The sequence below is a fragment of the Ipomoea nil genome, unplaced genomic scaffold, assembly GCF_001879475.1.
Source record: "Ipomoea nil cultivar Tokyo-kokei standard unplaced genomic scaffold, Asagao_1.1 scaffold1237, whole genome shotgun sequence".
Taxonomy (NCBI): domain Eukaryota; kingdom Viridiplantae; phylum Streptophyta; class Magnoliopsida; order Solanales; family Convolvulaceae; genus Ipomoea; species Ipomoea nil.
In genome coordinates this window covers 1,872,894-1,898,600 of record NW_017617665.1, presented here as the reverse complement: position 1 = coordinate 1,898,600, position 25,707 = coordinate 1,872,894, and the positions used below count along the sequence as shown (strand labels likewise).

The following is a 25,707-nucleotide window of genomic DNA, read 5'->3' as shown; positions in this document are numbered from 1 at the left end:
GACCTTCGACAAGATTCTGGGATTGGTAGAATGCCCAGAAGAGCGTCGTGTCGAGATAGCCTCATTCTATTTCGGACACGAGGTAGACCTTTGGTGGATCCACGAAGGACCCACTTACAGGCAAGAACCAGGATTCAACTGGGAAAGCCTAAAAACACGCCTGCGAGAACGATTCTACCCGGCACACGTAAAAGCCTCTATGCACGAAGAGTTCCTCAACCTAAAACAAGGAGCGGCTACCATCACGGAATACCATAAACGATTCCTCGAACTGGCACGCTTCGCGCAAGAGTTAATCCCCACAGAATCAACAAAAATAGAAAGGTTTGTATCGGGCCTCAACTTCGAAGCTCGGAAATCACTAGTAGTAAACAGGCCCCGGACCCTCAACGAGGCTTACTCCAGTGCTGCCAACTTCTACTGAATCCAACTACTACAATGTGGGGTTCAAGATCAGTTTCGAAAAAGGAACACAAGAGGAGGTGCACCACCAATAAAGAGAACAAGAGCCGACACCAACACGAGGCCAAACAACCCAACTGGACAAAGACCACCCCCAAGAAACGACGAAGCCAATACAGGGGGCTTCCCTTGCCCAAAATACAACCAAAGCCACAGAGGCAGGGACTGCATGGGGAACCCCTTATGGTGCTTCAACTGTGGAAAAGAAGGACACAGGGCCTTCCACTGCTTACAACCCTCAAGCTCACGCCCCATAAACATGGGACAACACGGAGGCGCAAGCAACCAAGGGAATCACGGTACCCCCGGGAAAGTATTCATCATGAGCCGCACACAAGCCGAACTTGGGAACGAGGGCAACCTCAACGAAGAGAACATGACCCCGGAAGAGGAGGATCACGCGCATCCACCAGAGGGAAACCAAAAAGACGAATTCTGTTTAGGATAGACTAAGAAACCCCTTGTAACCACCCTTGTAGAAAGGCTACTTAGCTTAGCTACTCCGGAATCATTTTTAAATAAAATCGAAATATTCTAGCGTAAAAAGAGAAAATTTGACAACAAACAGACCATATGGGGGACCAATCAAATTCCCCACCACTAGAAGAAAAAAGAAGGAAAATGACAAAAACACAACAAAGAAAACTAATGTTACCAATGGGAATGGAACCTTAAACTTCCCACTTATAAGACCAAGTTCCAAACCACTAGACTATGAGTATTTCTTGAAACCTCAAGGGAACACTCCCTTCTTAAACCCCTACAAATCCCTAAAAATCTCAAAAACCCCCAAATCAAAACCCTTTTCTTCCTCACACCCCCTCTTCCTCACTCTCCCTCTCTCTTCCGCCGCACCCCCACCCCAAAGCCGACAACGCCCCACGAACCCGCCGGCCACACGCCACCAGCCCTATCGCCGCCCGTCAACCCCCACAACGCCGACGACCACCCAGCCAACCCCATCGCCCCGAGACGCCGCCGTCGACGCCCGGAGACCGCCCACGCCGCACCCGGCCGCAACTCGCTGCCAGGCGACGCCACGACGCGCCCAACCGCCACCACACCCTATGAAAAAACATATCATGCAAAATGGACAAGATGAAATGAGATAGAGAAATAATTAGTGACAAATAAATATAGGAAATTAAAGACAGTGGGTATCGAATAAAAAATAAATAAATAGGCCGTAGGCTCAAGGCTGTAGCTTCTAACCTCATTTCATTTTGCTGAAATCTACTTGAATTGGTACTCAGAGCCACTAACTACTTCTGGGGCTTGTGCCTCTTTAACAGATTTGTCAATCTCTTTTTCTTTTTCTTTAATTTGTGGATGTACGACTTCAATTTCCCAACCCCAACAACTTCTACCATCTGCCCCGGCCCTGCTGATTCACCCATTTTTATCTATGAAAACAAATGAGATTAACAAAAAATTAAATCATACGGAGTAACAGATTTTGCACACAATAAAGTTCAGCATCTAAAAAAAAAAAAAAGAAAGAATGAGCCATAACTTCTAACCTCAGAATTTGCCTTTTCAACATCTTCTACATATTCAGGCCCCTGCTCCTGCCCTTGGATTTTAATCTATGCATCATCAAGTATTGCAAAATACACAAAACAAATAATTATTAAATACTATGTATCACATTTTGCAAACAACTTCCTTAACCATCTAAGTTATATATATATAATAAAATAAAAAAGAATGAACAAGTCAGAGCTGCTTCCTTCTAACCTTAAAATTTTCTTTACCAAAACTCTTCTTTAGCTTCTCTTGAATATCCCTGGCAGAAGTGATAATGGAAGGGCGGCTACACCTATCCAAATCTATTAACTTCAAGCAGAAAATTTCTCCAAAACTGCTTGGAATCTCTTCCAAACAATCACAACATCTTAGACATAGGTGTTGAAGAAGGGGGAAAGAATATTTGTTAGTCTCCAACCGCTTGAGTACTTTATCTTCAAGGAGCAAGAAGTTTAATTCATCAAATTCTCCTTCACTTACTCTCCACACTTCTTGATGAAACACATCTTCCAGCTTCAGCGCCTTAAGACATTTCAACCTCCCAATAACCTTTAAATCCCAACAAGAAATACGAATCCCACTCAACTTCAGCATCTTCAGTTGTAAAGGAAACATACATCTTTCTTGAAGGGTTACAAAACAGGCAATAGAAGCTGAAATTGTTAAACTCTCAAGACCATCTAAATAGTCCAATTTATCCAAAATGATGTGTTTTCTGGAAGATCCACCTATGTGACTGGCCTCTAACTCTTCTTTACAGAATATTTTCAGTTTTTTCATGTTTGGAAAACTAGAATACACTTCTTTTCTGCAATGAGTTGGACCTACCCAAGATAATGTTTGCAAATTCTCTTTCACCATTCTTGGAGGATTGACAGCATAGCAAGTGCCAAGTTCAAGATGCCTTAACTGTGGTGACTCCCAAAATGTTGATGGCAAATGGAGAATAGGTGCTCCAACTTGTGATTCACTCTCAGTACTACAGGAAACAATAAGTGTTTGCAAATTCACATTACTTGACACAACATCACTCAGACCCTCAAACCATTGTGTTACAGATAAGTATCTTAAAAATATCAAATCCCCTAATTGCTGCTTTGTTAGTCTTTGGAGGAATGAAGATTCAACAAATGCCAAAACTCTTAACAGCTTCAAGGATACAAAAATTTCTGTGTTTTCTTGAAAGAAGAAAATGGAGCGAGGGTTGGTTGAACTAAACAACACATAATAGTCAAACCTGTGTTTGCATAAACTTAACCAACGACATGAATTTGCAAATGCATTTAATGACCACCTTGGGAGTTGCCGAGTATTTACTGCGCATAGAATTCCCTCTTTTTGAGCCTCTCTGAAACAGATGTTATGCATGACACTGTGCACCCTACAAGTCTTAATTTCGCCATCAAGAGTCTGTTTGCTTATCAACACAAGACTTCTGTGAATGAGGTCCTTTAAGTACCAATAAGCAATCCTTTCAAACTCCTCATTATTCATCCATGGCTTCACAAATCATTCAGCAATCCATAACCTAAGAAGTGTTTTAACTTGAATTTCACTGCGCTTTGGAAAGACTCCAAGATATAGAAAACAACCTTTCAAATATTCTGGCAACTGATTGTACATAAGAACGAGTGCACTATAATCTAGAATTCCCAACAATTCTATTTCCTTTTCAATCTTTTTCAATTCATGTTGTATGTTGTCTTTGCATTCAGATAAGCGCTTTGCAACTACAACAATTGACAGTGGCAATCCTTCACATATTTCCACAACATGGAACAAGTCACTCCTGAATTTTCTAAAACTTAGTGCCCTATACCTTTGAAGAGGAAAGATAGTGCAGAATAGATCCCAACTTTCATTTGGATCTAGTAAATTCATAACATGATGATATGTACCTTTGATTGTGCAAGCATAGTCAGCCACTCCATAGAATCTAGTGGTCAGCAATATGCAGCTTCCATTCACTATGCAACTTCCATTCACTGCAGAATTGCAAAATAAGTCTTCTAATTGAACCCAATGTTGAGTGCTCCATATGTCATCCAAAACAATTAGATACTTCTTTTCCTTCAAGCATTCACGAACCTCCTCCCGAAGAGGGGCTTCCTTTATAATTTCATTTGGTGAAATTGACTGGAGAAGGTCGCGTAGCACTTTGGTCTCATTGTAATTTTGAGTGACTGTAACCCATCCTCGTACCTGGAAATGCAATGCAATTGATTGATCTTCCAAGATTTTTCTTGCTAAAGTAGTCTTCCCTATGCCTGGCATCCCAATAATTGGGATTACTTTGACACCATGAAAGCGACTGAAGAGTTGATTCTTTATGATACTAACGTCATTTTGAAGACCCACCATTATTCTGCCCTCCTCAAGCTTTGGATAGCACACAGACTGAGTATCATTGGCCGCAGCAGCTTCATTGCTTCTTGTGTTGTGGAGAGTGCTCAACAGCTGTGCTGCATTTTCTCTTACTTGATGCAAGGTTTGAATGAATTGTTCCCAAGCTTTTTGCAGGCTTTGCTCTTCTTTGGCCACACAAAAGTTTCGAAATTGTTTTTCGATGTCTTCTTTAGCTTTGAGTACAAAGTGTCTGATTTGGAGGATTTCAGCTCCGGATCCACCAAACTTGGATTTCAGTACAAATTCTTGCAAAGGAAAGACATTTTCACGGACAGATTGTAGTGGTGTTTCAACGTAGTGAGGCACCCATGAGCTGGGTGTGGTCAAAGACGACGACCTAAGATAATTATCATTCATTAATCTTGTCAAGATATTAGTTAAATCATCACAACATTCCCAAGTCTTCTGTCTCTCCTTTTCTTTGTTGATGATCTCCACCAGCTCTAGTATCCTCTTCTCTTCTGCTTGTTGCAAGGTTTGACACAGTTCTTGGAAAGCTTCTTCATCGTGTACTGTGTCTTTGGCCAGAAGAAAACTGCTGAGTTGTATCTCGATGTCATCTACAACTAAATCTCTTATTTTGGTTTCCAAATCTCTGGTGATTGCAGCACGAAGTTTGGATGTATAAAGAAATCCTCGCAAAAAAGAAAGACTTTGAATGAGAGATTTGAATAGGGTTTGAATTTGATCATAACCCACTCTCCTCGCGTTGGATTGTATAGACTTCATATGATGATGATCTATTATTCTCTTGAGATAAGTTAAATCATCATTCTGTCTCTTTCCGCTGTTGATAATCTCCACCACATCTGCAGTCTTTTCTTGTGCTTGTTGCAATATTTGATAGAGTTGTTGGGAAGCTGCTTCTTTATGCATTGCGTCTTCTTTGGCTTTGGCCACAACAAAGTTGCTTAGCTGTATTTCGATGTCATCTTCAACTTTGAGTGCGAAGTCTCTTATTAGGGTTCCAAAATATTTGATTGCAGCACCACCGGCACTGGATTTCATTTCCAGAAAGGCCTCCAAAAAGGAAAGGTTTTCATGGAAAGATTTGATGATGGGTGGTGTTTGAACATGATGAAGATGATGAAGAGAAACTCTCGGGATGGGTTGCAGCAGAAAGTGAAGCTCAATTGTTGTCTTTAGAGAAGTTAAAGCAACATAAGCCATCTCTCTTTCTCACTCACTCACTCTTTTTGCTGTTTGAATTGCAAGTTTGAGGTAGGTAGGTAGAAGATCAGAGTGAGTTATGAGAAATTTCAACAGAGAAGGTGATGATATTGGAGTTTCATCCCTCGAGAGTCGAGAACACCGACACATCACATGCCCAACCAATCCGCACATGCCGGTTTTTAATTTGCTAAAGGAAATGAGTATTTTATAAAAAAGGAAAATGAGGGTTTCAGACTTTTACTCCATCAATTATGTTTAAATTATAGACTTAATTTATAAATTATTATTTTATACAACGTTTTTAAAAATTATATTAAAAGTAATTCTTTTAATCCATTACTTATAAACATTAAAAATTTATTTTGATTTGTCAAATTATTAGAGGCATATTGATGAACTTATCACTAGTGTTGCAAAAATCGCGTCGATTAATCTGCGCCAATGCGCTAGGCATCGAGGAAGGTCGGAATTGGCCACCACCGCGGCCAGGCGCCTAGCCGCCCGAACCGTCTCAACTTTTTTTTTTCGCGAAAGTTCAACTTCAAATTCACCAGTCTGCCCCACGACCTACTGCCGGTCACTTCCGCCTCCACCTCCGTCGGTCGCCTCAGCCTGAATCATTAACTCGACGGGGAGGCAGAGAATTTTGCATGGTTGTCGAAATAGGAAAATCCCTAAAGTGAGATACAAAACAAGGAAAGTGTCTTTGGCATAGGCGACATTGAGCATTAGAGAAATCGTCTTCCGCAAAGACGATATTGCTTAATACGGAAAAAAAAAATCATCTATATACAATTATACCGATTGAAATACATATATATGGAAGTATACATAATAAAATACGAATTCAATTTTATTTTCTTTTATAGATAATGATTAATGCAATTAATAAGTAATGATTTGTAACATATAATGATTAGATGTTGAACTAAATAAATAAAGTAAATAAGTAGTAATGATTAGTAAAAATGAAATATAATTATAATCAGATAAAATACAAAAACTGTTAACATTATTATTATTATCATCATATGTCTAAAGTGTTAAGTTCACCATACACACTGTCATAAATGAAATATTTAACCGACCATGGATAAATTTTTTCAACATGACATGAACCAATAACCATGATTAGTACAACTTTGTCCTCCAAACTAAATAAAACGACATCGTCCTCCGTTGTATTAATATTAAAATGTGTTGTTATTTCCTCACACTATTCTGTGAAAAAAAGTTAAAGTTGTGTCAAAGTAGAGCTCTAGCTTTCGAGATCCACATACTATTTCAAGCGTAGCGTCAACGAACTCGTCGAAATCTCTGAGGAATGCAGACAATATAGCTTTCTATAGAGACGAAACAAAGAAATGAATTAGTAAATAATTGTTAGAAATGAATTAGAATATTATGAATGTGTATTATTTCTTACCGCTCCAGGTTGGGAGAAATCCGTATACAAAGAACGACATCGTTCTACATGAATTGAATATGCTGGGGACAGTGCAGATTTCGCTTTTACACGTATTTGGTCTAAGGTGTAAAAAATGAATAATTAATGGTTGGAATATGTAACATAAATTTTGGCGCTGCATTAAAGTGTATAGTTACCTAGTTGATATGGACGAGAAGGAATGTGGTACGCATTTGGTTGAAAATAAGGGTACCTCTTCAACATTCCATCGAAAGTATAGCAAAAGGTTTCAAAAGTGAAGAAACCAGTATGTCTAAATATTTCAGAAATTCCTATAGTAAAGTGCATGTTTTCAACTGACACTTCGATTGCGAACGACGAACCATATTTCAAGATCGCAGTCGTTGTGAAGTGCTGCATTAGATGTCGATAAATGTAATTTGGGATTTTCTATATATAAAAAAAAAATTTAGGGCGCAATAAAAAAAAAACTAATTGGAATAGAATATAAAAAGAACGAAATATCAAAGTAAAATTGATAAATTTACCATGGTCACACGCGACCTAATTGTAATAAAAAAAACATACAATAGTAGATCTCGTAATATCCGGCAAATGTTTTTGATCATTGAAAGCTATAAGAAAGCAAAGGAAAAAATAGTTATAAATACACATTATAAATTTGAAATATGAAATGACTTACGTGAGGGAAGGAGTAGTGTTCGTAGGCCATGTTGTAGGACGTCATAGGTATAACGCTCTGCATCTTGAAAATTAGGAAATGCAATTGGATCGGATACGTTTAGTCCTAGCATTTTCATATATTTTACCCATGAAGGAGGTGCAAAACATATATATTGATCTTCTAATGTATGCTCTATAATTGCATACAATAATTTCCTTCCGTTTATTGTATTTACGAAATAAAGTTTCATATTATAACGTTGTTGGTTGACGCATGAAACCTTCAAAAATTCTACAAAAATATCCATGATGATGGAAGAGAAATTTGTAAATTGGTAAGGAGTTTGAAAATGGATAAGGAGTTTGGAGCAAAATGATTCAGTAGTTGTGCTTGTATAAAATGGTCGGAGTGTGAAGCAAAATGATTTAGTAGTTGTGCTTCTATAAAATGGACGGAGGAGGGGTATAAATAGAATTCGAATAATGCGTGTGGCATATTAAGGATACTTGTGGCTGATACATTTTGTCTCTATTTAGTTTTAATTATTCTCCTTTAATATAATAGTATTAAACTGGTGGTTACAACTTCCTACTAACCACCTGCTAGCTTCTCTCCCTTGTATACTATTTATAGCTTGTTGTTTGTGTTAATTAAATTCATACACTTCATAATCTTATATGGTATCAAGAGCCAATTTCTCCTACGAAAGAACTTCTCATTTTTTTTTCGATGGCTTCTACTACCACCAATGAAATCATTAAGCTCAATGCTCCCGCACACTTTCCCATTAAACTCACTACCATCAATTTCCCAGTTTGGCGCCAACAAGTTCATGATACCCTTGTTGGTCTCAACCTCCTGGGCTATATTGACAGTTCCACCACGGAACCCACTGAATACACGGATCCTGCTCGAACCGTTCCCAACCCAAGACATTTAACTTGGTACCGTCAGGACCAAATCATTGTTGGTGCACTTCTGGGTAGCTGCACTGACACAATACAGCCACTCGTTTCATCCGCTACGACAACTTATGATGCATGGCAACGTCTGGTTGCCAGTTATGCCAGTGCCTCTAGAGGACGCATTATTTCCCTCAAGGCAAAACTCACTAAAAACCCAAGAGGTTCTCGGTCCATCGCTACTTACCTCAATGACATGCGAGCCATAGCCGATGACCTGGCGTTGGCTCAGTGTCCTGTCCTTGATGATGATCTAATCGTCTACATATTGACGCAGTTGGGGGAGGATTACAATTCTATCATATCGGCTATTCGCGTCCGTGAAAAGCCTATGTCCTTTGGCGAGTTAGCAGAAGTGCTGACTGACCATGGACGTCAATTGCATCAGTCTTTAGTGGCCTCTGCCAATGTTATGCAACGTGCCTTGCCACCCTCACGGCACAACCAGCACACTGATTCCAACCGACGAGGTCGCAGCAATAACACTCGTTACAGCTTAGTCAAACAGAATTGGTGACAAGGAGAACCCAAACGCTCAAGTACTGTCTGTAAGTTCTGTCATCTTACAGGTCATGAAACAAGAGTGTGCCGTAAGCTAGGCAGGTTTTTAAAGGAGCATAATGTTCCTCTTGTGCAACCTCCTATGCCTCCTATGGCTAATTCGGTGGTCGGGCCGTCTGCTTCCTGGATCTTGCAGGGGCGTATTAAGGATACTTGTGGCTGATACATTTTGTCTATATTTAGTTTTAATTATTCTCCTTTAATATAGCAGTATTAAACTGGTGGTTACAACTTCCTACTAACCACGTGCTAGCTTCTCTCCCTTGTATGCTATTTATAGCTTATTGTTTGTGTTAATTAAATTCATACAGTTCATAATCTTATATGGCATAGGCCTTATTCGAATTGCCAGGCAATATTCGAATAACGCCTATGGCATAGGCGTTATTTGAATATTGCCTGACAAATTCAAATAATGCCTATGCTATACGCGTAAAGTTTCAATTTCGACTTCTTCTTTCTTTGAAACCTCGTATATTACAAGTTTATTTTTGTGAAATTCGTGGAAGAACGAATTAAATGGCCGCGTATTTTATGATGCATTAGAAAAATGTAAAACTTGTAAAATTATGAACATTTGGCCCTCGTTGTACTTACACGAAAATGTGAAACTTGTAAAAATAAATTTTTATCTAAAAAAATGTTAACATAGAAAGTAGAAACCATCTGCATTTCCATTGAAGTTCTGTGTACAAGGAGTGGATTTAGTAAATGTCACTACGATCGGGAAATAAACCTTGGGCATTGGTGTGAAGCATGAGTTCGAGCGCGAGAATACATACACCGTCCCATGGATTTCCATTGGGTAGCAACGAGTTTGTCTTTGTCCAAGACGCGAATCTCGTCTAGCAGATAACGGTGGAAGTATAGTGTGCTCACTACTTCTTTCAATTTCATAGGTAGGTGGATAAAAATTACCTGCATAACTCATTATGTAGTGCTGTAATGAGAAAACATTTGGCACGAATGAGTCGTAGGTAACTCTTTGAAATGAGTTAATTCCAGCATTGATCCTCTGACTATTGTGATTTTCCACAATTGGTCATCGACTTTTAATTTGGACAATTTAGACACTTGACTATTAAAATGTTTTCAATATTAGTCCTTCCGTCCCAAGCTAGTTAAGTATCCATTAAAAGGAGGGTTAAAATAGTCTTTTAACATGCTTTGTGTATAATACATCGTCCTTCTACGTATACGGAGAAAATCAAAATACCCTAAACCTAATAGTAGAAGTATTGCACGTCTCTTTCTCTCTGCAGTCTACGAAGAAGCCGAAGAACCACTCGGTTTTCACCCACCACCACTAGCCCACGAGAGTCCACCATCGTCGTCCTCCACGCGATTCGCGACTGTTCTCCTCTACTCTAGGTCAGCCTCTGCCTCCTCTGCTGCAGCCTGCCGCCACACGTCGCCGACCGCCACTTTCGCACGCCCTACTTTCCAGCTCCTCAATTTTTAGAAAAATCAAAATACCCCGTTCTCCTCCATCCATGAAAACCCTAGTGACTATGTCTGCAATAGAATCACCAACGGCGGCGGCGCTCCGGAGGTCAGGGTTTGAGCTGGACGCGACAAAGGCTTACTGTCCAGTTTCAAATCGCAAAATAGATGTTGGCGGCGTCGACTTTCCAGCAGCAGATATTGGTGCCCCCCACGGCGTCGACTACCCGAATCACTCACTTTACACCTTTGTGACAGAGATGGAAAACGCCATCATAAACGACGACGCCGATTGAAGCAGAGTCGGAATTGTATCAGGCTTGGAAACAGCGGCGACATCGTCGATCAGAAGAGAGTCAAGCCGGCAGCGGCACTGGAAGCCACGTCCGCGGCATTGGACGCCGGTGGGAACGTCGACGACGACTTTGTGGAGAAGTTATGGTGAGTCGGCGGTGTGGAAACAGAGCTCAAGATCCCTCTCAGCGATGTCAATGTCCGCAAACCTCTTCTCAGCTTCATCACGGTCTTCCTTTGAGTTAACTATTGAACTACAGGTACATATTTTCGTGGATGGGGCGGAGGAGAACGACGATGTCAGCCGGGTTAACAGAAAATGGATATTTTGATTTTAATCGCGGCGTATATGGAGGAGAATGATGTATTATACGCAAAGCAGGTTAAAAGGCAATTTTCCGGCGGCGCGCGATCCTCGGCATGCTTCTCCAACGACTTGAACACATTGTAGGTATCGGATGCGCCGGATCCATTGGTGGTCGTGAATCGTGATCCTCGAGGAATTTAAGACTTTAATCGCGACGTATAAGGAGGAGAATGATGTATTATACTCAAAGCATGTTAAAAGACTATTTTAACCCCCCTTTTAACGGATACTTGACCAGCTTGGGACGGAAGGACTAATATTGGAAACATTTTAATACTCGAGTGTTTAAATTGTCCAAATTAAAAGTTGAGGACCAATTGTGGAAAATCGCAATAGTCAGAGGACCAATGCTGGAATTAACTCCTTTGAAATTGACAGCCAGCAATTGTAACACCCCCTAATTTCCGTGCTAAATTAAACCTTAAACATGCAGATAACTAGCCATAACATCATACACAGCGGTAGACTAAACATGGAATATATAAATAGGAAATAAAGGGTGCTATGCCACGCCCACCCAAAGGTGAACGCACAGGCGAAACATCTGCATAAATCCACAATATAAAATCATTCGAGATAGGAGAACTAATGTCTAACATTGGTACACAGGCCACAACGTCTCAAAATAAATGGATCTAAGCTAACAGGTTCTAGACCACGCTCTCGTCTACTCAGCACCTGAAAGAAACACATAAAATATGGGACGACGCCCGGTCATCGAATAATGCTGGTAACCCACCAATACATGTGAAATATCATACATAGATAGGATATACGTATATAAAATCATTTGCGAAACGGAATATATATATATATATATATATATATATATATATATATATATATATATATATATATATATATATATAAGTTCAAAACCAAGAGCAGAAGTCAACACAAGACTCTAAGCACTCACAACAAGAATACGGGAACACATCCCAAGACCACAAGAAGCAATAACGACTCACAAGAACGGCTCAAGGCATAATCTACCATCACACAGTAGATTAACACCCGACATGCATAACACAAGAGAGTAAGGACACAACCATTGGCAACACATGCCTAGGAAACACATGCCTTTGTGACAACACATGTCACAAATAGAGAAACACAACAATGGCTACACAAGCCTTCGTGACATCACCCATCACGAATTGATATGCCTTCCTTATGCCCGATTCCAACCTTATGGCTCCCCCAACCTTATGTCTTGTTCCAACCATTACCTCCAGGACCCCTGTACAACCAAGTCTGTTGGTCCCGATAGGGTGGTAAAAGTCTAGAGGGGGGGGGGGGGTGAATAGACTTTTAAATTTTTTCACAATTAATAACTCTTTGGTAATTTCAACTCTAAGTAACAAGTAAATAGAGAAGTAATCAGATTGAAATGCACAGCGGAATAAATAAGTGTAAAGAGCTATGCCCAATCAATAATTTGAATCACATGCACATAACAAGTGGTTTGTGGTCCACTGGTATCGGATGGCTCCCCTATATAGGAGGTCTAGGTTTTGAGCCTCAGTGTGGGTATCCCCCTTCCTTTGTACTAAAAAAAAAGACACATGATCAGATGAGGGCTTATTTCGTGTCACGTCGACCTTATGATAAGTGTGGTATGTAAATGAGAGAGGCAGTTTATAGTGGTTCGGAAGTGGCGTAATCTTCCTAGTACACTTTACTCACTATTTTCCACACACAGTTACAATAGTGAATAAGTGCTACACAAGCACTTCTTCCAGATGTCTCGCACACAGCTACACTCAACTACGAGTATTTCGCACACAGCTATACTCAACGCCAACTAAGTGTTTTGCACACAGCTACACTTAGCAATCACGAGTGTTTTGCACACAGCTACACTTAGCAATCACGAGTGTTTTGCACACAGCTACACTCACTAGAGTATTTTTGCACACTTCTATACTCTTCTAACAATTACAAATACAAAGGTAATTGTATCTCTCTCCAACTATTTTTGAGATTATTCAGACTAAGTCTCTAAAGAATATTTGAGCACTTGCACTTGTTTATCTCGTGTGTATTCACGACTTCTTTTTGTATTCACCTCTATATCTTTCTTCAAGTCTTCATGGCCTTTTTATAGATAACCAAATATATCTGTTGGAGTGGGATAATTTGATATTTGAATTTTGAATCTTCATAGCCTGATATTGTTGACAATGATAGGTCTTCAATATGATTTGATTGTCAACTTGCCTGACAAGATAATATTTTATCTCAACTTGATTTTCAAGTTGTTTCTAAAATATTATTATTTTTGTCATTTTTGAATTTCCAACGTATCTTTGAAATAAATCCGTCTTATAGAATTTATTTCTAGTATAAGTTTTTATATTCATGTCTTCATAAATATTTCTCCCGTTCTGATCATATCTTTAGACAATTTTGGACTCTTGTGGCATGTGGGTAGATTCAAAATAAATTCCTTCGAATTTATCCATTTTCAGATCATCTTGCTTCTTTGCCACATTGTGCTCCTTTGACTTATGCACTTCTTGCTTGTTTGACTTGAACATTGTGCTTTTTCTGATTTGATCACATTGTGCTCCTTTTGAACATTGTGCTCCTTTCAGACATCGTGCTCTTTTAGAACATTGTGCTCCTTGGGCACATCTTGCTTGTACACATCGTGCTCCTTAAGAACATTGTGCTTGTCCGAATTCTTGACTTGTAAAAAATAAATCCTTATGGGGAATCGATCTTGAGTATGATCATTTTATATAAGGACTTTTACCATTTCACCGTTAAGCTCATCCAATCATTTGTTGTAACGCCATTCCTTTATGCTTCTTTCTTGGATGAATACTTGTAGGACCAAAATTAATTTTCCAAATTAATTTTGTTCTTCATATGGTAGATTTCCTTTGACTCGATATTCTGATTTATGATGCTTGTACTAGAGACCTAAAATCTAAGGGGATCTATAGTACATTTGGCTCATCAAAACTTACAAAAATATTCCTATCAATTTTCCCCCTTTTTGATGACGCCAAAACCTATACTCAGTCATTTGGCTTGCCTTTTAAAAAAAAACTTATTTTTCAAAAGATTTTATTAACTTTGACATAGCCATGACGAGTTTAACATTTGATTTTGACTCTAGGAAAGGTATTTTTAGCAACAAAAATTCCTATTCGCATTTTTGGATTTTAATGATAATGAATTTTGCAATTTTCCAATTTATGCGTTTTGATACAATCTAAGCTTAAAATGTTACCTTTCAAGACAAATAAAATAACAATAGATAAAATACTTAGAAGCATCATAAACAGATAATCAAAGAACATCATTGCAAATTGTCTTATGGTCATACTCCAAGTTCGTTGACCATACAAAAAACATTGTGACATTTAATCATACAAATCACTTGATTATTCTACTTCTCCTTTCTTCTAGCACATGATTTATATGATTCTTAACTTCAATGAAATTTTCACTAATGGCATAATCTTTGCATACCTGCCCAATCACGTAGTAGTTGAATGCTTCAATAATGTTGTTCCCGGGTAGTATACCTTCTTCATACCATATGATGCATTCTACTAGATTTCTGTCTCCTTGAATCTCGGCATCATTTACTTTGATGTAGTCTCTAAGCACCATGATCATCAAAGATATTGCATAGCTCTTGATTCTCCTGAAATTTTCATTCGAAACCCACATGTTTTGGTCACTTGGACCACTCTTCTTCATTCCTTTTGGTAGATCATTCAAGGTTGCCAATCTTGGCATTTCAACTCTACCATCTCATGGTGTGGATTCCAAATAAAGAGCTGCTTTGGCGTACCAATTTATTTGTTCTTGATTTCCTCCTGCACAAATAATTTCACGAAATGATCGGTTAGTGGTATTTGTACTGCTTGATCCACCTGGACTGCCTGCATCACCACCGAACTAATATTCCACTCCTCCTCTTCTTGCAATGTTGGATCTGCCAGCAGATCTGCCTCCTCCTCTACTACTGCTTGTACCAATATTTCTGGTAGCCATGGCAGTCATGATCATTTCCAGCATGCCTTCTAAATGACTGAATCTCTCTTCCCCCTTTTTGGCGTAATCAATCAGTGTGTGCACCGATTCACGAAGAGAATAAACAGATTCTGAGATATTTTCATATGAACCTCGAAGGCAGCTTACTTTGGTGTTGATGGAGATGAGATCTATGTGGACATCACCAATTTGTTTCTCATGTTGATGGACCACATTGAGAATCCCTTGACTTTGATTCACGCCAATTGCTTCGTTGGCTTTTCCAGCTTTTTTGAGCGATTGAGACAGTTGGATGTAGAACTCATTGAGTAGTCCTTTGACATTTGTATTCAAACCGCCAACTTGTCTCTCAAGTGCTTGATGTGTATCAATCAAGTGTTGTTGACTCCTTCGGTTTTCATCAAATGTAGATTCGAATTTTCCTCCTTGTGTATTGACAACATGATCCACATGAGTGTAAATTCCTTGAATCATGCTCTCCATTCGGTCAACTAGGCTTAGTACAACACTTTCCAGATTTTTCAATTGATCATTTGAGGTAGTGCCATCAAGATTGTTCTTTTCTTGGGTTGTGGGAAGGTGCCTTGCTCCTTCTTGAGCAGAATTGTCTCCAAGCATGTGAGATTGTGCTTGATTTTCTATCACATTTCTTTCTTCTTCTGGCGTGTGTTCTTCCAACACATGTGTGTCACCTTGAACACTTTCTGCATGTGTTGACTGATTTTCTTCCGTGTGGTGGCTGGCATGCATGGCTTGATCTTCATGGCTAATTTCAGTCTGATTCAACACACTAACATCATATAATTCGATGTCCATCAAAAGTGGATTCACACCATGTTGATCAAAAAGTTGAGCATGCGTAGCATTTTCTCCTTCTTCGTGTCTAGTAAGCTCAATAGGTTGATCAAAATCATTAATATCAACCAAAAAATCATCTCCAGTTGGCATGTTCACTTGTGCTGTGTTGACATGAGAAGTCTCAGCCAATTTGGCTTTTAGCTTACTTACAAATGCACCATTTACGATTGAAATCAAGGTTGCATGGCCAATATCTAAACTGCCGATCCATTGCAAGGAAAATGCTTCTTCTTCTTCCATACTTGGTCCTCTTGTCATCAAATCTTGATAAGAGCCAAGTCTCCAACGTCTCCAATTTAAAATTCTTTGATACTCATTCACCAAAATTGAATCAAGTCCATCAACTTGATAAATCTCCTCATTCATCACTGTTTCCAACACGGCTATCCGAGAGAAAGGATTCATGACATTTTGGCTTGTGTTGGGATCAAGATTTGAGGTAGGGTTATGACTTAGGGTGGGATTTTGGCTTGTGGTTGTGGTAGGATTTTGGCTTGATGTAGGATTTTGGCTTGAATTTGGTTCATGACTTGAGGTAGGATTTTCAAGAGGTTGGGGTGTGGGTTGAGGGTTTAAACCAAGGATTTCTGCTACTGGCCTTTTTCTAGCAGGGATGCCTCTCGGTTTTCTTTTTCTTTTGGGATTGGACTCAGTTGAGACCTAATGGTCTTTGTAGAGTATTTGGTTATTCCCAAATGGCTTTCTAGCCCTCATTGGTAATCCTTTTCTCTTGATAATATCTCCAATAAGTAACCCGAAACCTAGAATATGGTTGAACCTACCATTCCTAATCTTTGCACCTTTCACAAAATGAGCAATCCGGCTCAATATAAGCTTGTTTCAGTCTCCCCTAACACCATTCATCAAAGCATGCAAATATCCAATTCTCGTAGGTGATATGTCCTCCATACTATTTCAGTTTGCATAGAAGACATTTGTAGATGATTTTTACTAGCATTTCATATTCTAGCTTCAAGTCAAGCTAGCAGTCAGTCTGCCCAAACTTCGGTGTGATCATATGCATGTATATCTAAGTCCAACAGTGGTTGTTCTGGACTTGATATAGGAATTCCAAAAGTTGAGTGTAACTCTTGTTCATCAATGGTGATGAGAGTTCCATTCATGGTGGACTCAATGGTCCAACCAACAACTTTGGTATTTACACAAAAATCTGCTACATCTTCATCATAAAATCCAGAGTATGGATAGGAACATAACCTCATTAGTTCGCTACTTTGGAGTGCATGGATGATTCTTTGTGCTAGTTCAGAGTTCTTGGTCTCCTTGAGAAATCTGTGGGGGTCAAAGCTTCCTCCGGCTTTGATTCCAACTGCTAGCTTTGCGAGATTGAGTTGTGTAGATTGTTCCTCATTAGGTTGAGAGCTCGAATCTCCAATGGTTGCCATAATGTATTTGGTATTTTGATTGAGATTGAGAGAGATGAAGCTTGAGAGTAATTCGGCTATGGAAGATGGAAGGTTTTGGAGGATTTTGAGTGGAAGAGGTGGCTTTTCGACCGGTTGGGTGGAAAGGGGTTGTCTTTACAAAAATATCCTCAAAATTTAATTTTTGACTTTAAGATGTGAGGGTTATTTTTGAGATTCCAAGGGTTTCCAACCTTTGACCTAACTGATAGTTAGTTTAGGTTATATATTCTCCATCCAATTTGTCTCCTGATGTGGCACCAAAAATTTAGATACTCGGACTGATTTTACCTGAAATAAAATTCATAGAGCACTAAATCAGTTCCGAAAATAATATATGTATGTACATATATACACGTTTATGTAGTTGTGAGAAAGAAAAGGTTGATTCTTTTTAGAGAATTTATTGTATGCAACTACCATAAAAAGGTGTTCTCATTTAAGATAAAATCATCATCATACTATCTTGTCAACTCTTAAATGGTAAAGATTTTGTAAATCTAACCAAATTTTATTGTGTATATATATTGATACACGGTTGAAGATGCATGCATTATTTTTATGCAATTAAGATAGGTGGACATAAATACTAAGATGTGACATATTTTGCATGTGGGACACATAGGCACGAAAATAAGTTAATTAAATCAGATAAAGTAACATATTTTCAGATAAAAAATTGAGCTCTTTAATTTAAATAGAGTTTAGAAACTTAGCTCAATTCAATCATGCCCATCTCGTGTCTCAATTTCGAAAATCTTGATTCACACAGAGGCTTTGTGAGAATATCAGCTATTTGATTTTCGGTCGGGATGTATTCTATCGTCAGATCCTTCTTTTCAACATGATCTCGGATAAAATGATGTCTCACATCAATGTGTTTTGTTCTTGAATGTAACACGGGATTGTGTGTTATGGCTATAGCACTTGTATTGTCACATAATATGTTGACATTTTCACAATTCACGCCATAATCTCTCAGTTGTTGTTTCATCCAAAGAATTTGTGCACAACAACTTCCAGCAGCTATATATTCAGCTTCAGCTGTGCTTGTAGCTATGGAGTTTTGCTTTTTGCTAAACCATGATACCAATCTTCCCCCTAAGAACTGGCATGTCCCTGAGGTACTTTTTTGATCGATTTTACATCCTGCAAAATATGCATCTGAGAAACCAGTTAGTGTAAAATTACCTTCTTTGGGATACCATAATCCCACATTGACTGTTCCTTTTAGGTATCGAATGATTTTCTTGGTGGCAAGAAAATGAATTTCTTTTGGCTTTGATTGGAACCTAGCACATACTCCCACTGAATAAAATATATCTGGTCGACTTGCAGTGATGTATAATAATGATCCAATCATTCCTCGATATTTTGTTTCGTCAACGTCCTTGCCTTCATCATCTTTATCCAATCTTAAAGATGTGCTCATCGGGATCTTGATTGAAGATTTTCCATCTTGACCAAATTTCTTTATAAGATCTTTTGTGTATTTGGCCTGATTGATGAATATGCCATCGTTGAGTTGCTTTACTTGTAATCCAAGAAAGTAATTCAACTCTCCCATCATGCTCATCTCAAACTTATTCTGCATTAGCTTGGAAAATTTCTCACATAAAGTTTTATTAGTACTTCCAAAAATAATATCATCAACATAAATTTGTACCAATAAAATGTGATCATTTTCTTGAATTCTAAACAAGGTTTTATCTACAAGGCCTTTTGTGAAACCGCAGTTTATTAAAAATGTTGATAAGGTATCATACCAAGCTCTCGGTGCTTGTTTCAACCCATATAACGCCTTCTTTAATCTGTAGACCTTATTAATATCACATTTTACCTCGAAACCGGGTGGTTGTTCGACGTAGACTTCTTCTTCAAGTAAGTCATTTAGAAATGCACTTTTCACGTCCATTTGATAGACTGTGAAAGTCTTGTATGCGGCATATGCTAGAAATATTCTGATGGCTTCAAGTCTTGCAACAGGTGCAAATGTTTCATCAAAGTCTATTCCTTCTTCTTGTGAATATCCTTTTGCCACTAATCTTGCTTTATTTCGAACAAAAATTCCATCTTCATTGGCTTTGTTCCGGAAGACCCATTTGGTTCCAATTACATTGGAATTTTCGGGTCTTGGAACTAATTCCCATACGTCATTTCTTTTAAATTGATCAAGCTCTTCTTGCATTGCATTAATCCAGTCTGGATCACTTAGAGCTTCTTCAATGCTTGTCGGCTCCACCTGAGAAAGAAAACAAGAAAATAAAGCATCTATATTTGAGGACCTTGTTTTTACTCCTTCTTGTGGATCTCCAATCACTAGCTCTGGAGGGTGATTTTTGAGCCATCTCAAGTCAGGTTGTGGATTGCATGGGTTTTCCACGTTTCCTTGCTCAGTAGGTAAATTGGAGGTAGACACATTTTGCTCATCAGATTGTTCTCCAACTTGTGCTTGTGCTTGAGAATTTTGATTTCCCGTGTGTGGATCTTCATTTGCTTCTATGTGTCCTTCACTATTGCAATCAATGTCCAATTGCTCCATACCGTGTACAACTTGATCTTTAAAAGATATGTCAGTATCATTAAATGATTTTTCAACTTGACAACTTTCCTGATCATTTTTATTGCTCTGGGTTTCCTTCTTGTGGACTTCATCAAATGTAACATGGATTGATTCTTCTACCACCATTGATCTTTTGTTCAATACCCTGAAGGCTTTACTGGTAGATGAATATCCCAAAAATATTCCTTCATCTGCACGCTCATCAAAAGTCTTTAGATATGTTTTACCATTATTAAGAATAAAACAATTGATACCAAAAGTATGGAAATAGTTGAGTTTAGGTTTTCTCCCTTTCCATAACTCGTACGGAGTCTTATTGTAAGACTTGTGTATCAAGCTTCGATTTTGTGTATAACGTGCGGTGTTGATTGCTTCAGCCCAATATCTTTTAGGTAGCTCGGCTGACGTAATCATCACACGTGCGGCTTCTTTCAGCGTTCTATTTCTTCTTTCGGCTACACCATTTTGTTGTGGTGTACGTGCGGCAGATAATTGATGTAAAATTCCTTGAGAATTTCAGTAGGCTTGGATTACTTGATTTACGAACTCAGTTCCACGATCAGTTCGGATTTTTGCAATCTTTAAATCTTTCTCGTTTTGTAGTAGCTTAAGTAGTTCTGGCAACTTTTGCTCCACTTCATTTTTCTTCTTGAAAAATATTGTCCATGTGTACCTGGAAAAATCATCAACAACAACTTGTGTATATTTCTTACCACTCAGACTTACTGGGTCTACTGGACCAAATAGATCCATGTGTAGTAGACTTAGCGGTATTGTTGAAGATTCTTGAGCTTTGGATTTGAATGATGACTTGATCTGCTTTCCTCTTTGGCATGCATCACATATTTGATCTTTCTTGTAAACAATATCGGGTAGACCTTCAACGAGTTTGTTTCTTGCTAGCTTGTTGATGGTCTTGAAGTTTAGATGATTCAACTTTCTGTGCCATTCCCAACTTGTTGCTTGTGCGTTGTTTGCTAGTAGACATACTGAATCTTTTGTCGTGTTCCAATCAACCACGTACATATTTTTCTTCCTTTTTCCTTCGAGCACAACTTCTCCCGAGGAATTATTCTTCACTTGACATTTGTCTTTGAAGAATTCTACTAGATATCCTTTGTCACAAAATTGACTTGTACTCAACAAGTTGAATTTTAGACCTTCAACAAAGGATACATCTTCAATTCTTAAACCATTGCGAAATATTGTACCAATTCCTTTGGTTATGCCGTATCGTTCATTTCCACCGAATACGACTTTTGGTCCTTCGATATTTTTAAAGTCCACAAGACTAGATTTATTTCCAGTCATGTGTCTAGAACATCCACTATCGAAGTACCAAATTTCCTGCAAATAAATTACACATTTTTAGGTACCCAACATGATTTGGGTCCTTAGGTGCTAGCCATTTTTGGTACCCAAATCCACCTTGTACACACTGATCTAAGTCTAGGTGATTGGTAACCATTAAACACATTATAATCATAACTAATTTTAGAAAACATTTTTTGTGCCGGTTTTTGAAAATTGACTCGATTCTTTGGCACTTGGGAGGTAGATTGTTTGAGACTATGATAGGCATTAAATCTGGACTTAGTCCATGGTTTAATATAATCAAACCAATCTTGTTTAGAGGGATAAAATCTCCCTGCCCCAATTCTCAGATTTCTTCCCATTCTCCTATGAGGGCTTTGTGCACTTGACTCATTGGTGTGTTTCCATTTAGGAACAAACTTTTGCCTTTTTATATACTGCTTAGGCGAAATATTGTTTCTTTGAGGTTTCGGCCTAACAGCATTTAATTTGACATTAGTTTGATAACCAATTCCTTGTCTCACTGTGCTTTCTTGACCTTTTACAAATTTTACTAGTTGGACTTTATTAGTTAAAGTAGTAGTAGAATTGGTCAATTTCTTAGAGGCTTGAGAACACGATGGATCATAACCAAGTCTGGTTTTATCACTTGAGGGTTTTTGCATATTTACCATTTTGTCCATTATTTTGGATGAATGTGTAAATGTTACTATAACCTCTCTAAGGTTGTGTTCTCTCACTTCCCTTGATTTACACTCTTCTTGAAGACAAATAATTTTATCTTTCAAGTCTTTCACTTCAAGTAGAGCATTTTTCAATTTTTCATTTAATTCATCTTTTTCAAGAATTAAAAAATTATTGCGCTCTTTGAGTTGAGAGTGAGTGTCCATTACGGTTTGACATTCTTCCATTAAGTGAAAGAAGGACTCTCTAGAGAATGAAGAATTTACAGAGTCATAAGAATTAGATGTTACCTCATTTTCTTCATTTTCTTTTGTCATAAGACACATGTCCTCGCAGGATGAGTTGTTGGAGATACTCATGCAAAACATTGCATTGTCATCTTTTGAGGTGTCACTTTCATCACTTGAAGATTCTTCTGACTCACTTGTCTCAAGTGGGTCACTAATAAGTTCTTTTCTCCTCTCCTTTATAAACCTTTTATCTTTGGTCTTGAATTCTTCCTGTTGAGAGTTAGAAGTATTTGTGTATTGACTTTTACTTACCTAGGGTGTGGACAACTTGCTGCAAAATGTCCAGGCTTTCTACAATTGTAACACAAATTTGAATCTTCCTCAACCATTTCTTTCTTTGAATTCTTTGTTGCATTCCACGATTTTCCTTGTGGATTTTTCTTGTAGTTGCTTCTTTTCATGAATTTCCTAAATTTCTTGACAAAGAGAGCAAATTGATCATTAGGCAATAATTCAACATTTTGTACTGACCTTGAAGTTTATGGTTGCTCAGCTACGAGTGCGTTGTTCTTCTCTTCATGATCTTCCTCTATTCTTGATTTCATCTCAAATTCATAAGCTTTTAGATCACTAAATAGCTTATCGGTTGATAGGATTTTTAGATCCCTATGATCTCTCATGGCCGTGACCTTCATGTCTCATGTAGATGGTAGACCACGTAGAATTTTGAGTGAAATTTCCTTTTGATTAATATCTTTTCCAAGATCATTAATCTCTCCTAGGATTTTAGCAAATCTTGTTTCCATGTCGGTAATATTCTCGCCATTTAGCATTTTGAAATCCTCGAATTTCTTTAATGCTATGGTGAGCTTATTATCCTTTTCTTGCTCGTCTCCTTCGCGGATTGACATTTTCAAACTTTTGGGAATATCGTGTCATCGATAGACTTAAACAAAATATCCTTGGCAATATTGTCCAAGTTATTTATAGTTCTATCTTCACGAGACCATTCCACTTTCGGTTTTGGAATGTATTGCCGAGTCTCACTTGTTTGTACGGATGAAGTGTTGACTTGCAAAATTTAAATAGGACCACTAGTGATTACTTCCCACATTTCATCATGTAATGCGGATAAATGTACCTGCAAGCGAATTTTCCAATCATCAAATTTTTCTAAGGAAAGCAGTAGATTTTGGGCAATGGCCATATCTCTTTTCATCATCTTGATTTTTTGAGATTTGTCTAGCAGTCAAAATTGACTCAAATAGACAACTGCTCTGATACCAATTGTTGGTCCCGATATGGTGGTAAAAGTCTGGGGGGGGGTGAATAGACTTTTAAACTTTTTCACAATTAATAACTCTTTGATAATTTCAACTCTAAGTAACAAGTAAATAGAGAAGTAATCAGATTGAAATGCACAACGGAATAAATAAGTGTAAAGAGTTATGCCCAATCAATAATTTGAATCATATGCACGTGTAACATAATGCTTAGATGAGGTGTAAGGATGATATGAATATCTTGAATATTTAAAGGAGATGGTTCATTCAATATTTAACAATAATATTCAAGACTATAAATAAGATTTCGTGTCACGTCGACCGTATGATAAATGTTACATGCAACAAGTCAAACTCGCTTAGAATAATTCAAAGGTTAAGCTCGGAAAGTTTGAGTTACATGCATAAGTGAAAACATGCTAAACCCGAAAGATTAAGATAGACTGTGAATAGTAAACGGGTTAGTCAAATAAGATAGATAGATAGAGCGAATTATGTAAGTGCGGTATGTAAATGAGAGAGGCAGTTTATAGTGGTTCGGAAGTGGCGTAATCTTCCTAGTCCACTTTACTCCATTCACTTCTAGGAGTAATTCACTATTTTCCACAACAGAGTTACAATAGTGAATAAGCGCTACACAAGCACTTCTTCCGGATGTCTTGCACACAGCTACACCCAACTCCGAGTGTGTCGCACACAGCTACACTCAACTATGAGTATTTCGCACACAGCTATACTCAACGCCAACTAAGTGTTTTGCACACAGCTACGCTTAGCAATCACGAGTGTTTTGCACACAGCTACACTCACTAGAGTATTTTTGCACACAACTATACTTTTCTAACAATTACAAATACAAAGGTAATTGTATCTCTCTCCAACTATTTTTGAGACTATTCAGACTAAGTCTCTGTAGAATATTTGAGCACTTGCACTTGTTTATCTCGTGTGTATTCACGACTTCTTTTTGTATTCACCTCTATATCTTTCTTCAAGTTTTCATGGCCTTTTTATAGATAACCAAATATATCCGTTGGAGTGGGATAATTTGATACTTGAATTTTGAATCTTCATAGCCTGATATTGTTGACAATGATAGGTCTTCAATATGATTTGATTGTCAACTTTCCTGACAAGATAATATTTTATCTCAACTTGATTTTCAAGTTGTTTCTAAAATATTATTCTTTTTGTCATTTTGAATTTCCAACGTATCTTTGAAATAAGTCATTCTGATAGAATTTATTTCTAGGATAAGTTTTTATATTAATGTCTTCATAAATATTTCTCCCGTTCTGATCATATCTTTAGGCAATTTTGGACTCTTGTGGCATGTGGGTAGATTCAAAATAAATTCCTTCGAATTTATCCATTTTCAGATCATCTTGCTTCTTTGCCACATTGTGCTCCTTTGACTTATGCACTTCTTGCTTGTTTGACTTGAACATTGTGCTTTTTCTGATTTGATCACATTGTGCTCCTTTTGAACATTGTGCTCCTTTCAGACATCGTGCTCTTTTAGAACATTGTGCTCCTTGGGCACATCTTGCTTGTACACATCGTGCTCCTTAAGAACATTGTGCTTGTCCGAATTCTTGACTTGTAAAAAATAAATCCTTATGGGGAATCGATCTTGAGCATGATCATTTTATATAAGGACTTTTACCATTTCACCGTTAAGCTCATCCAATCATTTGTTGTAACGCCATTCCTTTATGCTTCTTTCTCGGATGAATACTTGTAGGACCAAAATTAATTTTCCAAATTAATTTTGTTCTTCATATGGTAGATTTCCTTTGACTCGATATTCTGATTTATGATGCTTGTACTAGAGACTTAAAATCTAAGGGGATCTATAGTACATTTGGCTCATCAAAACTTACAAAAATATTCCTATCAAAGTCCAACCTTTTTCCCTCCTGGGACCGTCGTCCCCCACCAACAACCACCAACAAGACCACCGATTCATAGTACACAACGGTACCGATCACACACACAGTAACACATGCCACCCAAGAAATATGTGAACCCATCACTCAGGTCACAAAC

General features: G+C 38.1%; 3 protein-coding genes across 3 annotated transcripts; 1 reads left to right on the top strand and 2 right to left on the bottom strand.

The window, feature by feature from the left end:
- Window positions 1–2,357: 2,357 nt before the first annotated feature.
- LOC109183958 (putative late blight resistance protein homolog R1B-14) lies at window positions 2,358–3,483 on the bottom strand. Its single transcript, XM_019333986.1, has 2 exons — window positions 2,470–3,483; window positions 2,358–2,423 (listed from the first exon to the last, which is right to left on the bottom strand). The coding sequence occupies exons 1-2, from the start codon at window positions 3,481–3,483 to the stop codon at window positions 2,358–2,360; spliced, it is 1,080 nt and encodes a 359-aa protein (XP_019189531.1).
- A 12-nt stretch (window positions 3,484–3,495) lies between these two features.
- Window positions 3,496–15,003, bottom strand: LOC109183957 (disease resistance RPP8-like protein 3). Its single transcript, XM_019333985.1, has 3 exons — window positions 14,993–15,003; window positions 4,412–5,569; window positions 3,496–4,375 (listed from the first exon to the last, which is right to left on the bottom strand). Exons 2-3 carry the CDS (start codon window positions 5,563–5,565, stop codon window positions 3,499–3,501), a joined length of 2,031 nt encoding a protein of 676 aa, XP_019189530.1. The 5' UTR covers window positions 5,566–5,569; window positions 14,993–15,003; the 3' UTR covers window positions 3,496–3,498.
- On the top strand, window positions 8,391–9,347 carry LOC109183956. The gene is made up of 2 exons (XM_019333983.1): window positions 8,391–9,093; window positions 9,193–9,347. Exons 1-2 carry the CDS (start codon window positions 8,391–8,393, stop codon window positions 9,345–9,347), a joined length of 858 nt encoding a protein of 285 aa, XP_019189528.1.
- Window positions 15,004–25,707: the final 10,704 nt, after the last annotated feature.